Source organism: Oratosquilla oratoria, chromosome 26, assembly GCF_046742065.1.
Source record: "Oratosquilla oratoria isolate Oo_2021 chromosome 26, ASM4674206v1, whole genome shotgun sequence".
Taxonomy (NCBI): domain Eukaryota; kingdom Metazoa; phylum Arthropoda; class Malacostraca; order Stomatopoda; family Squillidae; genus Oratosquilla; species Oratosquilla oratoria.
In genome coordinates, this window is record NC_134802.1 from 15,367,716 (window position 1) to 15,383,736 (window position 16,021).

The 16,021-nt window shown below is 39.1% G+C and overlaps 1 protein-coding gene across 4 annotated transcripts in view; it reads right to left on the reverse strand.

The window, feature by feature from the left end:
• Positions 1–16,021, reverse strand: part of LOC143039392 (histone H2A deubiquitinase MYSM1-like) — a 56,945-nt gene that overhangs the window by 28,271 nt on the left and 12,653 nt on the right. For 2 of the 4 annotated variants that reach the window (XM_076209352.1, XM_076209351.1), the window contains exons 2-3: positions 6,192–6,330; positions 2,251–2,442 (exon numbers count right to left, since the gene is read on the reverse strand). In XM_076209352.1, coding sequence (XP_076065467.1) covers positions 2,251–2,442; positions 6,192–6,330 — 331 coding nt within the window. Of the gene's footprint in view, positions 1–2,250; positions 2,443–5,527; positions 6,145–6,191; positions 6,331–16,021 lie in introns of those variants that run through there. The other 2 variants (XM_076209356.1, XM_076209355.1) reach the window with 2 other exon arrangements.

Sequence of the window (16,021 nt, forward strand, 5' to 3'; positions counted from 1 at the left end):
GAATGGAGGAGTAGGAAGTAGAGATAAATTGTAGATTGAGAAAAGCAAGTAAATTTCTTGAGGAACTGAAAATTGTCATGAGAAATAGGCATCTGAGAATGGAGTGAAGTGGTGATTGTGCTGATGACACTGTAAGGGGTGGGGACTTGGAATTTAGATGAGTCAGAAAGGAGAAATTTAAATGTGTTTGAGATGAATTGTCTGAGAAGTATGTTATGGGGTTACAAAGTTGGATGGAGTGAAAAATGAGGAGAGCATGGGTGGAAAAGGAGCTGGCAGATTGGGTTGATAAAAGAGTATTGGGATAGTTTGGACACTGAAAGAACAAGTGAAGAAAGATTAGTAAGAGGGGTGTGGAAGGCAGAGGATGAGGTGAAAGGAGCTTTGAGGAAGAGGGGAATGTCTGTTAAGTAAGGAAGGGAGAAGGCAGGGGATAAGGGTGAGTGGAGAATAGCTGTGTATGATGATAAAGTGATTCAAGCTGAAGCCATTTTCTCCCCCCATCGTCTCTCTTTTGTATGTTTGTTAACCCCTTCGATACGATGACGCCTACGTAGGCGTCATGAGGAGCAAGTGGGTACACGAGGATGCCAATGTCGGCGTCTTGATTATATTTTTTTGTAGTCGTACCTGCGTGACCCCCCATACTCGGTAAATTGGCTTCATCATATTTTCTATGGTTATCAAAATTCACGGGTGAAAGAGAACGAAAAATATAAGCGGTAACTTTATTTTTTATAATGCGAGTATTATGACGCAACATCGCACGTCTGGCAGCTAATGCTGCCCGCGAGATTTTGGCCTGTAGTGAAGGGGTTAAGCATAGAAAGGAAGGGGAGAGGGGAGTGGTTGTGTGTGGATAATACTTTGATGCAGCCCGAAGGAATTTCTCCGTCTTCTCTAATTTCCACATAAGGGAGAGCAGTGGGGTCACCAATTAAGTGGGGCAGCCAAATTGTAGATGTGCTGTGTCTTGCTGCATTACTTCTAATCTGGGTAGTGGGCAGGGGACAATAATGACCTTTCATCTAGAAGGAGATATGATGAGAGGGACACAAGGGTGGTGGATGTGATTAGAATGGGTGGGAGTGAGTGCCTTTGACTCGGCTACCTACCTTACAAGAGAGGAGGAAGCCCTTGGTATGTAGATAGGTATATAGACAATTTAATTGCAGGATAGTGTCTTGAATGGTGTGCCAATGTGGTTCCTACTTCTCTTAAGAGGAACTTTTCTACAGGTTGCATGTTTTGGGTAGTCTTGGTGAAGTATTGAGTTTGGTGGTCTGTCTTGAAGAGCTTGTTTAGTAATCCAAGTGTGAATATGAAGAGAGTCCAAGATAGCAGTTTATGGAGTAAAACTGAATGAATGAAAAAAATCATGCAGCCTGAACGCATTTTCCTCTCCTCCACTTTGTAAGGTTTGAGTGGATGAGGAAGGAAATTATCACATAATGAAAAATTAAGGGTAAACTAGTTCTGGCAGTAAAGCCCTGCTATGGATGCACCATCCATGTCTCACTGCATTGCCTTTGATCCAAACAGTGTGGCAGAGAATAGTAATGATTCTCTATCCACAAGATGCTAAGATGAGAGGAACATTAAAATGTTTTTATTATACATGTAATGGATGTAAGTTGACTCAGCCACCCACCTATTATGGGGAGAGATTTTTATATATATGTACAATTTATGATAATGTATGGCATTGTATAGTGGACCTCCTATATTCTTGCTAATCACTGATGCCTTTAGGTAATATTCATCATCAAATACTTACTCAAGCACTCTTTCAATCATTCCATAAAGCTACTTTTGTAATCTATTTTCACACCATACCTTTTAATATCACATGCTCTGAACATCAAGAGAGAATCATCACCCTACTGCCTATATTCAAAACTCATTACTATCCTCACTTCCATCTGGAGATACAACCCCAAGTGGCTGACATGATCTCTGGTCTGGTCTATCAATCTCTACTGTATTTCATGCATGCCAACAACACAATATACACTTTATAAGGGATTTGTGGGAAAACCTCATTCCAAGAACAACAGCAACAACTGTATTTCTTCCACCTTCCCACATCAGAAGAGTTGACAACCTATGACTGCCCCAGGACCGTTGCAAGCCACAATGGAGGTGTGAGTTTCCAGCCAGTGAATCTCAAGACTATAATTATATCCTAGGGGCCCAAATAATTAACATTTCATATTTTCATACACTTAAAAAAAATATGCAGTTACTAACCAGTCCTTTTTCAAATAAATCCTTTTCTGTGTCACTCCATGCCTTGGACTTCCTTACTTGTAAATGTGGTTTGTCACTGCTACTCAACTTTTTTTCTTGGGGAACACGGAGATGGGTGCTCTTGGGAAACACTGAGATGGGTGTTCTTGGAGAACACAGATTTGTGTTGTCCCCTTTATGGCCCAAATTCCTCTGAAATACATTGAAAAACTGATATTCTCCATGATCCATTACATATTACTTTTCTCACTAAAATGGAAACTTGTATGTTGAAGTCCTGGTGGAATGCAGTACAATAAAAATATTCCTATGACAAAAAATTGTTACATACATTTTTTTGTGCCTTCATATTTTTGTAAGAACATGACCTACTTGATGTTTGTGAAAAGGTGTTTCATTAAGTACTTAATGTACTAAATTATAATGACAGTGACAAAAGAATGAACCTTTCTTATTTATCTTTAATTTTCCCACTAATATGGGAGCATAGCCATATATTTCTATGAATTACCTGGAACACCCTAACTTAGGTAGTAGATAGAATTATGTAAGTAACCCTATCAAACTACTAATACAAGTTTGTAGAGTACTTACCATATCTTACAGCATATAAGATGCATGGGCATATAAAATGCACCCCATTTGGGCACAAAATTATAAGAAAAAGAATTTATACAAAACACAGAAGCATACATACATATACCAAGGCTTTTTCCCCCTTACAAGGGAGGTAGCCAAAAAGAAAAAGGCATAAAATCATTCCTACCCATTCCATCCCTAAATACACTCCACTCCCCTCCACCCTCCCTCCCATCTTAGCCCCTCCTGGATGACGGGTCACAGAAGCAATCAATAATAATGGAGCTTAACTTAAAAGAGTTGGATGTGTACGATCAATCAATCTCCTACACTAGGTCTCTCTTACAGGGGACTCATGGCTCCTATGTAACCAGCAACTGCCACCAGATTGGCCTGTAGGTCACTCACAGAGGAGATGTGTTGTTGTCCAGCTCAGGTTAGAGTGGAGCAGTGTAAGATGAGGTATTAGTGTCTTCTATTTGATGACTGCATATGGGGCAGCTTGTTTCACTGGCTGGGCCTATTCTTTGTTGGTATTGTTTTAGTGATGAATGGTTACATACACAGTCATGCTAGTATGGTTCTTGCTTCCTGGGAGGGAGTATGATGTTTGGAGGGGTTTGAAGGACTAAGGAGTTTGGTAGTCAGTCTCAAATTTTGTGATCTACTTCAAGTACGTGTTTTTGCAATTATCTGTTGTGTGGTGCAGGTGGTAGGTTGCTGTACATGCAAGTGTGATTTTGTTGTTGTATTCAGATTATGGGAACTGTTAGTTGGCATTATTACCGGTTTCTGTAAACACAATGATATATGAAAATTGGTGTTAAAATGACTGCAAATAAACGTCTTCATTTAAAACTTCATTTGGACCTATCTTTTTCCCGCTTGGATGCAAAATAAAACATCATGAATAAGAATAGGATACATCAAAACCACCCCAGAAGAATATCTGCATCCATAACCAAATTCATCCCTGTGGGATATTGAAAATGACAGGAAAACAAACCTACTTACATCACAAGCACTGACTTTGGACAACAGAAATTTTCTAATAACTATCTTCAAGCAATTCAGAAGAACTACTCTTCAGTACATTTCTACTTTCTTTTTCAACAATCAGCAAAATGGGCAAAACAACTTACAACATTACAGAATGGAGCACAGAGCAATGACAGGATACACCAAAACTATCCCAATTGGACACCTGCTTATAGAAATCAAAATCCTTTCCATAGAACACCACATGAAAACAACAGGAACACAGTTCTATGCTAGAACCTGTGACACCACAAACCCTCCACAATGAATCTCTGAAGCACCACCAACAGAATGCAACAAAAAAACTACACCAGCAGCGTATTACTCATACATTTATGAAATATCACCTATATCATACAAAACATCCACACTCAGATCACTAAACAAGCCCTTCAAAACAGACCACCAAACTCAATACTGCACCAATACCCCCACACGAGCCCAACAGAAAAAAAAATTGCACATCTGAAGAACCACATTGGCACACTTCCATTCAGGACACCCTCCAGTATTGAAACAGTATCATTACAGAAAGGCCTTCCCACAGACATCAACTGTCCCAGATGCAACCACCACACAGGGGACACCATAACATCTCACACTATGAGGTAAGAACTAAGTAAGCACACTAACAATTCATAAAAAACACAATACACTCCATGAGTACCTTGTGGAGCCACCCAACAGCTGATGCCAGTTACCGGAAGGCCATGGGTCTCCTCCAAGAGACACCAGATGGCATAGGATTGATCAACTCGTTACATCAAATTGTAAATTAATGTACCTTCTTACAGATCAGTATATGTTTATAAACTATGTCTATCAATCTACATGCCAAGGGTTTTTTGCCCCTTACAAGGGGGTAGCCAAGTCAAAAAGCAAGTACCCACTCCCATCCACCACCCTTTCCTCCCTCTCATCTTGGCTCCTCATGGATGATGGGTCATCCCTGCATCCCACCCACTGCCCTGGGTCAGAAGCAATGCAGCAAGACATAGCACATCCAAAGCAAGGCTGCTTCATTTAATTAGTGAACTCCCATTCCATTCCCTCATGCAGAAAAAGAGAAGATGGGGAGAAACTTCAGGCTGCGTCAAAATATCATTCATACATGTTCACTCCATACACTTCCCCCATCCCTTCTTTGTATCACAGTATCATCTATATGCAGCCATTCTCTACTCACCCCTATCTCCTGCCTTGTTCCTTCCTTCCTCAACAGATATTTCCCTCTTGCTCAACACCCTTTTCACCCCATCCATCCATCTCATCCTAGGACGCCCCCTCATATTAACTCCTTCCACACCTCTTTTACTAATCTTTCTTCACTCATTCTTCCCATGTGTCCAAACCATCCCAATACTCTTTCATCATCCATATCTGCCATCCCCTTTTCCAACCCGGCTCTCCTCACCCCCTTTGTTTCTCACTCCATCCAACCTTGTAACCCCTACCATACTTCTCAGACATTTCATCTCAAACACATTTAAACTTTTCCTCTCTGCCATTCTTAAATTCCAGGTCTCTGCCTGAAAAAGTGTTTTCGGCACAATCACCCCTTCATTCCCAAATGTCTATTTCTCATGACACTTTTTAACTCCACAAGGCATTTATTTGCTTAAGTATTTACATACACTTACTAAAGTATTTACATACTTACCAATACGCTGTCTGGGGTATTGGCTGCATATCATTGTGCAGTATAATTTGCACAGCAGCATGCAACCAATACTTTAGGGGCTATATAGAGCTCCCCTATGGACCAGAGCTACATATCATTTTGTCTGTTAGAGGAAAGCTCTACTCATAGAGAAATGATGCTAGTTTATGGTACTGTGACTGTTCCTCCTTTATGCCCCCCCCCCCCACACTCTTAATGTTCTGCACCACCTCTTTGAGTATATATTTCTGTTTTTGCCGCTGTCCCCTGTGGGAGGGGGAAGAGAGAATACTGTCAGAGTCTTCCCACTCGGGTTGTAAGTCGGCTAAAATGGGACAGAGTAATGGGACTAGTCATCATGCTCTCTGTGACCCTGAGGGGTACATTCCTACAAGAAGTCATGGCAAAAGAGGATCTGGGATGAGTTTTTCAAACAGAACCATAAGGTTTGGATCTCACAGTAAACCTATTCAGTCCTTGTAAGTCCCTTTCAAGAAGATATTCTTGCTGCTCCAATTACTGCATATACATAAATGGAGACTTCCAAGATTAGGGGACTGATTTTATTTCACGAGTTGTTTTCAGTGGGATGGATTTCCCAGACTTGGATAATTCAAGAGAGTGAGAACGGACCTTGATCGATCTTGATGGGCCCGGCCCTTACATTCTTAGTCTTAAAGTTGACATTATGGCCACCAAGACTGGAGGAGTTGAAGGCAGTGGCTGCATGAAGACCAACACTCACATCTCCAAACAGCCCATAGTCTTCCCCAGGGTCAAAGTCAAAGAAATCACCATCTTCCCTGAAAATATAATATGTTGTTAAGTATAATACTGACTGAATTTTTTTACTGAAAGGATTTCTTACAAAAAACTGACACATATCTGGGAAACAATGTTTACACACTAACACTTCTTGCCTCTCATGATTCATTCATTGTCACAAAATAATACAGATCTTATTTTGGCTAAGGTCAGACAATCCATGCAGCTAATGAACAAACTACCCTCAATGGTGTCATCTGATCATTACCTTATCAAGCTTTTCACAGCAAATGAAGTTTCCCTTAATTGAATAAATCACCTTATGGCAGCCAGAACAATGTAAATATTATCAAAAGTAGCTGATATTGTTGATGGCTAACCTACATATGTTAAGGTCATATTGGTGAACTGCTAATGCTTAAAAGTCTGTAAATACAAGCATGATCATGTCATGAGGCAGCCTACAGTAGAGTGGAGATGTGTTATATGTTGTGTAACCTATATACCAAAGTCTCTTCCCTTTCATATGCAAAGTGATAAATTTAAAGTACATTCCAATTTCATACTTGATCTGTGTTAATGTATAATATGTGTTGTGTGGGAATTACACTCTCTCTATACTAAATTAGATTCAGATTTGTGTAATAGTAGTGGAGAATAGCCAAAAACCATGTTTAGGCTCATGAATGGCTAGAGCTCTCAGAATTGTGTATGTATCTAATTGCCTAATTGCATTCACCTAATTATAGTATACAGAGTTGTAGCTATGTTCATGGGTTCCTATCCCTACATCACTTATCTTCGTATACATTATTTTTCTCCTTATATGCTCCCCAAATTGATGCATATATGTGGTAAGCTAAGCTTCCATACAGCCAAAAAAGAAATTTGTCTCTAATTATTGTTATGACCTCTAGTTATTATTTCAATCAATAATAAGACACTTTGTCCATTTTTTCATATTCCTTTCCTTGTTCTAGATGCCATTACTATCACCCCTCTTTCTCTTTGTTCCTCTAATATGGGTAGTCCCAGCTTTTCTAGTCTCTCCTCATAGGTCTTCTCAGCCAGGCTTGGAGTTATTTTGGTTGCTGCTATTTAGTATTCTATTTCTTTTATCCCTCTTTCTGTGTGGTGACTAAACCACAGCTGCATACTCCAGTCTGGTGCTGATCACATTTTCAACTGCAAGGTTCAGCTGATAAGTTTGTGGCCCATGATACAGAGATTTATTTTCATGAAACTTTACAATTAATTTTTCATCAGCCCCCTTTCAAGTTAACAAATTTTATCTTGCAATCCTCAAGTTTCTAGAATCTTACTTTGTAGAAGGTAGCATCTTGGTCCTCTAAACAGAGGTTCATAGGCTTAAGATCCTGCATGCTTCCATTGCTTTAGCTGTCATTTCTTCTTTGGCTGAAAGTGGTGAACCCAAGCCTAATCCATGGTTAAAAATTGCCTTAGAAACCCTCTAGATCAGCATTAAAAACTATTGGGGTGTCCTTTGACATGTGCCAAAGACACTTTTAATCATGACAGTTTTGGGACCCAAGTTAATACCAGTCAAAGGAAATGATTGTTAATAAATGCTCCAACAAGCTCCTTTGAAATAAACAACTCCTTGGATATTTGCTGGCTGAACAGATTTGAGCACTGCTACTTGCAGCAGAGGTTGAGGTGATGGTGGTTCAAACCCTGCTGTATCTGAGTTGGACCAAGGGCATGGTTCATTAAATTCCATGATACCGTCCTCTGAAAGGGGCACCGTCCTAGTCTCCTGATTAGGGGAGTTTGTGATGTTAAACTGAATCACCATCATGACAATGTAATGCTCAGTTAATCATTGATTTGCCATTATCATGTCATGAATGGTGACTGTGGGAGTTAGGGTTGATGAAAGAGTATTGGCTGGTTTGGAGACATGGAAAGAGTGAGTGAAGAAAGACTAGTAAAAGAGCTGTGGAAGGCAGTGGTGGAAGGAACGAGTATGAGGGGGCAACCTAGGATGAGGTAAATGGATGGGGTAAAAGGGGCATTGGGAAAGAAGGGAATGCCTGTTGAAGAAGGATGGGAGAGGACTGAAGATAGGGGTGAAGAGAGAATGGTTGTGTATGAATGATACTGTGATGCATGTGGAGGAGTGGGTGGGGGATAAGGGGGTGAAGGAGTATGTGTGAGAAATAAATTGATGCAGCCTGAAGGGATTTCTCCCAGTCTTGTCCTTTTCTGCATGAGGGGACAGAGGTGGGGGTCACTGATTTAATGAAAGGGCCTTGCTGTGGATGTGCTGTGCCTTGCAACACTGCTTCTGAACCAGGGCAGTGGGCAAGATGCAGGGATGACCAGTCATCCAGAAGGTGCCAAGATAAGAGGGAGGGAAGAGGGTGGAAGGGAGTGGAGAATGTTGGGGATGGAATGGGTGGGAGTGGTTTTTATCCCTTGGTTTTTTGGCTACCTCCCTTGTAAGGGGGAAAAAGCCTTAAGTATATGTATGTTATTAACAACACAGGAAACATGATCAAACCAGTTCACAGAATCTGGGGTTAACTCATGTACAACTACAATATATATATATATATATATATATATATCAGACAATCTCCTTGACAGTAGCGCACGGGATTCGAACCCGCTGCATCTGGAAGTAAACTCCCAAGACACACTCGCCTTAGACCGCTCGACCACTTGACAGCATAAAACCATGAGAACTCATAGTCAACCTGACTATCGAGATTGGGGAGGGCGCTCACTACACCCATTAACCACCCATTTTCACCCCATGGCCGCTGCACCCAGTGGGAGTAGTAAGGACCGGAATGAATCCCTTCACGCTTGTCGCCAACATAACTATTTGAGAAATTCGCTAGTGAACAGCGACATCAATCAGACAATCTCCTTGACAGTAGCGCACGGGATTCGAACCTGCTGCATCTGGAAGTAAACTCTCAAGACACACTCGCCTTAGACCGCTCGACCACTTGACAGCATAAAACCATGAGAACTCATAGTCAACCGGTCCTTACTACTCCCACTGGGTGCAGCGGCCATGGGGTGAAAATGGGTGGTTAATGGATGTAGTGAGCGCCCTCCCCTATATCCATTGAGGGAATGGTACAGAACAGCAAAATGGTAACACTTAGTTCATGACCTCACCTCCAGCTTTCTGACATTGCAGATACCAGCCACCTTTTTACCCTTCATCTTACTCACAGCCTTTCTAACAACATCCAAAACTGGTTGAGTTTCATTTACTGGTGGATAAGCAACTATCACCCACACTAGACAGGGAAAGCTGGTGAATTAAAGTCTCAGCCCTGAACAATTGTTCAAAGTACTTGATCCTGCAAAATCTAAACCCATCCATATCTGACACTAGTTGCCCATCAGCTGTTAAGTGCTCACCTAGGTGACATATTTGGAATGGAAATTGGTTAGCAGATTTGGGATCATTCATATTTAAATAACCCTAAACATCCTTTGTAATCACCCTGATATATCTCAAAAGAGCACTAATCTGCCACTTCAGTCCTGTATACATCCAGGTCCACTGCCAATCTGGAAGTATGACTCACCTCTACACTCTCCAGTGTTTAATGCAATCCCACACCTTACCTTATCTTAGGGCACTCTCCAATGCACTCCTTGATAGCTGTCAAAATTTCACATGTGGAGGTCACATTCTTCAAGGTCATCAACCATTTTAAATAGATGTTTATGACCAAGACTATTCTCTCTGATGATGCTTTCTTGTTGTGTTATGTTTGCATGAAGTGCATTGATGGAATGGTCCTCTTTGAATACATATTAGTTTGAGGAGATAGGTTAATTATCTATGTTTCTGCTAGTCTTTCCATTAACTTGGATATGGTGACTAATAATGAGATAGTAAGTTTGGAAGTGGGTAGAAACAACTTCGCCAACCATGTAGTTAATGAATGGAATAAACTTCCTGCAGAGGCAGTGCAATGTAGTTCAGTTCGAAGCTTTAAAAATCATTTAGATAAACACCTAAGCAAGATGCTGTAATGACTATCATTTATTTTATATTATTTGTTTTGTTATCATTTGTCTGTTTATTATTTGCTTGATTCTCATTTATTATTAGTTATATGTCAATTTACTATTATTCACTATTTACCTGCTTGTTTATTATCAAACTATACCTATGCATTTATGTATTTTATCATTTACATTATCATAGTTTTTATTTATTCATTTATTTATTTATCATTACGATTTTTTTCCCATCTGACCTAGATATGGACCAATAGGTCTCCTGTTGGCATGCTCCACCTTTGTAATCCTTTGTAAAGTTTGGTAGATTTAATAGGGAAATGTTGCAAACCTACCCCACTATGATCACTAAATATAAATACATACAGTAGATATAAGGATTGACCCTCTTATATTCCCACCAACCATGGAGCCCAACAAGGGATAAACATCAGGTATCTATCTTTAATTTAAGTCCCATGGACTGTGGGAGAGTATATGCACCATCTTGGCACTGGGGAAAGACAACTGTAGACCATATAGTGTTGGCCCAGATAGTAGTGGCTTAGTTCAGGGTATGCCTATCTCAAAGCCATGTCAGGCAGTTCAGCCAATTTGCCTCACCCCGGCCTGAATCAGAAACCTAAGAAGTGTATTGCTATCCCCACAGGGAACTTCAGTGAAACTACAGCACTGGAACACTGCTCACTCTCTAGGACTCCTACATCCAGGCCCTGCAGGGACACTGCATAAAAAACAAAGGTTAATGACCCATAATTGAATGATCAGTGACTTGTAAGAAGTTCATTTCCTCTTTGGATACTATTTTCTTTTGTCCATCTAGATGTCCAATACACCTTTCTCACTGGCAGGAAACCTGTGAGGAAGCCACTTTAACTACCAACAACCCAACCATACTATACAAAAATTAAACCTACAACCACCCAGGGGTTTCAATTATTCTAACAAATTTTTGTTTGACACAATGAACACTAACAGCATAAAGAGCTGCCACTGCTGAAGATGTGTCTTTTATTGTAGCATTCTCTCTAAAGATAGCACTTGTGTTCTGCACCATCTAACCCAGAGAATGCTATAGAATGATGAGTTACTTTTAATTTCTACTATCCTTCCCTCCTGCTATACTTAATTTTTTTCTTTAATGTGCCTAATGACCCATCTTCATTTTTCCTTAGCACTACCCCTTCTGGGGTATTGGTTGCAAGTTATTGTGGGGTTAAAAGCTGCTCAGTAGCATACACTGATACTTTAGGGTCTATATGGGGCACCCCTATGGACCCAGGCCCAAGAAGAGTTTCTTATTGACCTTGAGGTCTCCTCAAACTGGAAGACTTTACCGAGTTAGGCCTGAAGGTCCTGTGCTCTTATTCTGGTTGAACTGTCCACTAGGAAATTTCTATTCAAGTTCTTCAATGTTGACTAAATATTTTTCTGGTTTAATTCTGTCTGATCTATTCAAATGAACTGAAAATATCTGATCTTATTTAGCATAAACTTAAAATTTTGCTGGCCTAAGCTGCGGAGATTTGTGAATTTTCGTTTTACCAGTTCACAATGCAATTTGTATATATTTTTTTTAATAATGGTATTACAACAAGTTAGTTAGGTTAGGTACATTAAGTTAGGTTAGGTCAGGTGAAGACCCATTTACTCTACACAGGAGCTAGCCAAGTTTGCCCAGAGGATGGCTTCATGGTTAATGACAAACAATAAGATGAAAAATCCTATAATGGTGTAAATATGCATGTATACTATGAAAGAAAAATAGTCTAAGCTCCATGGCAGGGTATTATTTCCACAGCAGTCCACCATATACCTCATTAATTTTTTTCTATCCAAGATCAACTTACACCATCAATTACACCAACTTTTCTAAAATAAATATTTTCCATAAATATACAGTTTTCATTATATGAATCATCTCTGCCCACTTAATGTATGCACCTCCCTTTTATCAACCATCATGGCTATACATGTAAATAATAAAAGAAACACAAGGAAACCAAACGTATCGTTATCCTAAAAATCAAATAGCAACATTGTTATCTATGTGTAGCAATACTGTATTAAGAAATTTCACAGCAAAAACAGATATTTGATCATATAAAATCTTAGCTTGCAAACTTTGGTTTGGTTAGGTTGGGTTGGGTTGGGTTGGGTTGGGTTGGGTTGGGTTGGGTTAGGTTAGGTTAACTCAGGTACCACACCATAATTCACTTTCACTCAAGAATATAAAAAATCAACATTTTATTGCCTTACTCATGTAATTCTGGTATTATCTCTACCAAAGTTCATTTATTATCCCAATGACCATGCAGGAATGGAGGTTTTCCCATCCAAAGATATAAAACAAGTGATTTGCAGTAGAAATCAACATCTAATCCACATGAATCACACTATAAGCCACGAAATTTTTGGCATCCTTGATTAAGGGGAGTAGAAGACCTCTTCAGAAACTTATCAATGGCAGGAGGTGCCAAGATAGAAGGGAGGGTGGACGGGAGTGGAATATATGGGAAATGAAATGGGTGGGAGTGATTTCTATGCCTTTTTCTTTTTGGCTACCCCCCATGTAAGGGGGAAAAAGCCTTTGAATTATGTACAACCACTCCTCGTTTAACGACGACAATTGGGAGCAGCGTTGCCATCGTTAACCGAATTGGTCGTTAAGCGAAAGTGTATACATATACATACATGTACAGTACTGTATGTACAATGTCCAGCAATACATGTATTTACCTAGTTGTAATATACGGGAGGGGAGCTATGCTCGTGGTGACCCGTCTTTGTATCTCTCCGCATCAAGTTTTATCTTAAAATCTTGTATAGTGTTAGCACATACTGTTTTGTTGTCTAATTTGTTCCATGTATTTATCGCTCTGTGTGGGAAACTGTTCCTATTCAAGTTTTTTCTATAACTATCCTTTTTCAATTTTTTTCCGTGTCCTCTTGTTTTACCGTTGTCCCACATTAATGGGTTGTTCCTGTCTAAAACTTCCATTCCTTTCATTATTCTGTAGATAGTTAGCAAATCTCCTCTTTCTCTTCTTTGTTCCAGAGTTGGTAGGTTCAATTTGGATAGTCTTTGCTCATATGTTAGTTCGGCGAGTGTCGGTGCTAGTTTTGTTGTCGCTCTTTGTAATCTTTCTAGTTTCTTAATATTCTTTTTGGTACTGGGTGTCCAAAGTGATGCTGCATACTCGAGTTTGGTCTTATTAGTGTAGTAAGTATTTTCCTTATCATTTCTTCGTCCATATAGGTAAATGCCACTTTGATTGCTCTCAATAAGTTGTAGGTTTCTCCGAACATCTTGTTAATATGCTTATCTGGTTTCATGTCCATTCCAATCATCACTCCAAGTTCTTTTTCATAGTTTGTTTTATTTATTTTTTCTTCTCCAATTCTGTAATCTTTTGATATTCTATTTTTACTCTTTCCAAATTCCATTATGCTGCATTTCTTAATATTGAATTTTACTTCCCATTTTTGAGTCCAATTCCATATTGTGTCCAGATCTTGTTGCAATGAGTTGCAGTCCTCTTCCGTTTTTACCTTCTTAAGTAATTTTGCATCTGCAAAAAAAAATTATATAGCACTCCACGCCTTCATTCATGTCATTAATGTATACAGCGAACATGATCGGTGCCAGTACTGATCCTTGCGGGACCCCGCTTTTTACTTCTTCCCAGTTGGAGAATTTTTCTCTAATTACAACTCTCATTTTCCTCCCAATCAGAAAGTCTTTCATCCATTCCAATAATTTTCCTCTGATGCCACCTTTTGACTCTATCTTATTTATTAGTTTCCTATGAGGTACCTTATCGAATGCCTTTTGCAGGTCCAGAAAAGCACAGTCTGCCCATCCATCTCTTTCTTCTATTATGTCTACTAATCTTGAGTAAAAGCAAATCAGATTTGTTGTGCAGGATCTCCCTTGTCTAAATCCAAATTGTATTTTCCCTCTTTTATACAGCTTTATTTACTGTTTTGATAGTACAGAAAGCCCTCAAATAACGCGGTGGTTAGGTTCCTGAAATTACTGTGTATGACCAAATCCACGTATGTTCACATTCCATATTAAATACCGGGGTATTTTTTTAGTTTCAACCATGGGCGCAATATAGCAATAGAAAATTATTATTAATTTTGTAAATTAAAATGTATCAACATAATATGCAATTTTGTGGGCAGAAATGAAAATAAAGAATACCTTGCTACAAGCAAATGTGCTAATGAACGAAGTCAGTAGCATAGGATCGGGGGCTTCGGATGATTTCGGCCCAGGGTTTTTCTGGGCCTAAATCGCCTGTGATATATTATTCTTTAAATAATATATTTTCTTTCAATAATAAATAAATAATAATAGCAGTCCTCCAAATGTTGCTATCATTATTTATCATTGAGAGAAAATATATTATTAAAAGAATTAAAAAAAATACTTATATATCATTTCAAGTGACAATATTTTTTGCACATACTGTGTGAAAATGAAATTAAATTTATGAAACAAATTATCTAAATTAAAATCATATGACTTTCATGTGTAAATGGTGTTATTGTTGCACAAAAAGTTGCCTAACATTGATAACATATTATAACAAGGAGTCTAGGGTTGGGTTGTTCAAAAACAAATTCTGGCATTAGTTTATCTTGATGTTAAATGTCATGGTAACGCTCTGTGTTACCATGATGTTTAATGTAAAGATAGATTTAATGCCAAGATAGTGCAAAAATTTGTTTTGAACAACCCAGCCCAGAAGTTCAACATCATTAGTGAGCATGCAAGAGGGGAGCACATCAGATGTAGGATGTTTCGGCCAGAACTCTGCAGGGTCAGACGTTTCGGCCAGCTACAAATGTTGCTATTATTATTTACTCATTATCGAAAGAAAATATATTATCAAAAGAATTAAAAAAAATACTCATATATCATTTTAAGTAACAATATTTTTTGCACATACTGTGTGAAAACGAAATGAAATTTATGAAACAAATTATCTAAATTGAAATTATACAGTGCACCAAGCTTTCAAGCTTAAAAAGTTATTTTCGCTGGGCCGAAATCACCGGCGATTTCGGCCCAGACAACCCCTGGGCCAAAATCAACTGATCCCGGTTCGGGACGCCATCTTGTCTGTCAATTGACGGCATCGGTACTTCCAACAGTACCTCGCCAGGTATATTTTCTTGAAGGAATGTTATGGAGCAGAGATACATGCATTCTTTCAAGATGCAAGAACTTTGTAAACCCCACAAGCTGAGAGAGTGGTTGAAAAGCCCACCAATGTCTCTCACGACGACGACAACGAGGACGAGCCGGATGACATTTAATTTGCAGGTAATGATATATCAAAGACAGGTTAGGTTAATTTAGTTTAGGTTAGACGAATTTATCATCCTTTCATTTCTTCGACGTCGGCATCTATCATAACAAACATGGCGTAGCATTCGTCCGACACGACTTCGTTACTTACGAAATCTGTTTTAGCACATTTTTTGTTTTTTATTTCCGCTCACAAAATTGCATATTACGTCGATACATTATAATTTACAAAATTAATAATTAATTTTCTATTGCTATATTGCGCCCATGGTCGAAACTAAAAATTTACCAATACCGGTATACACTGTACCCCAGGTAGTTTTTGCAGCTTGCAGGATGGTAATGTAGACCTAAGCTTCAGAACACTTTACCTCACAGCTAATATCCACTGT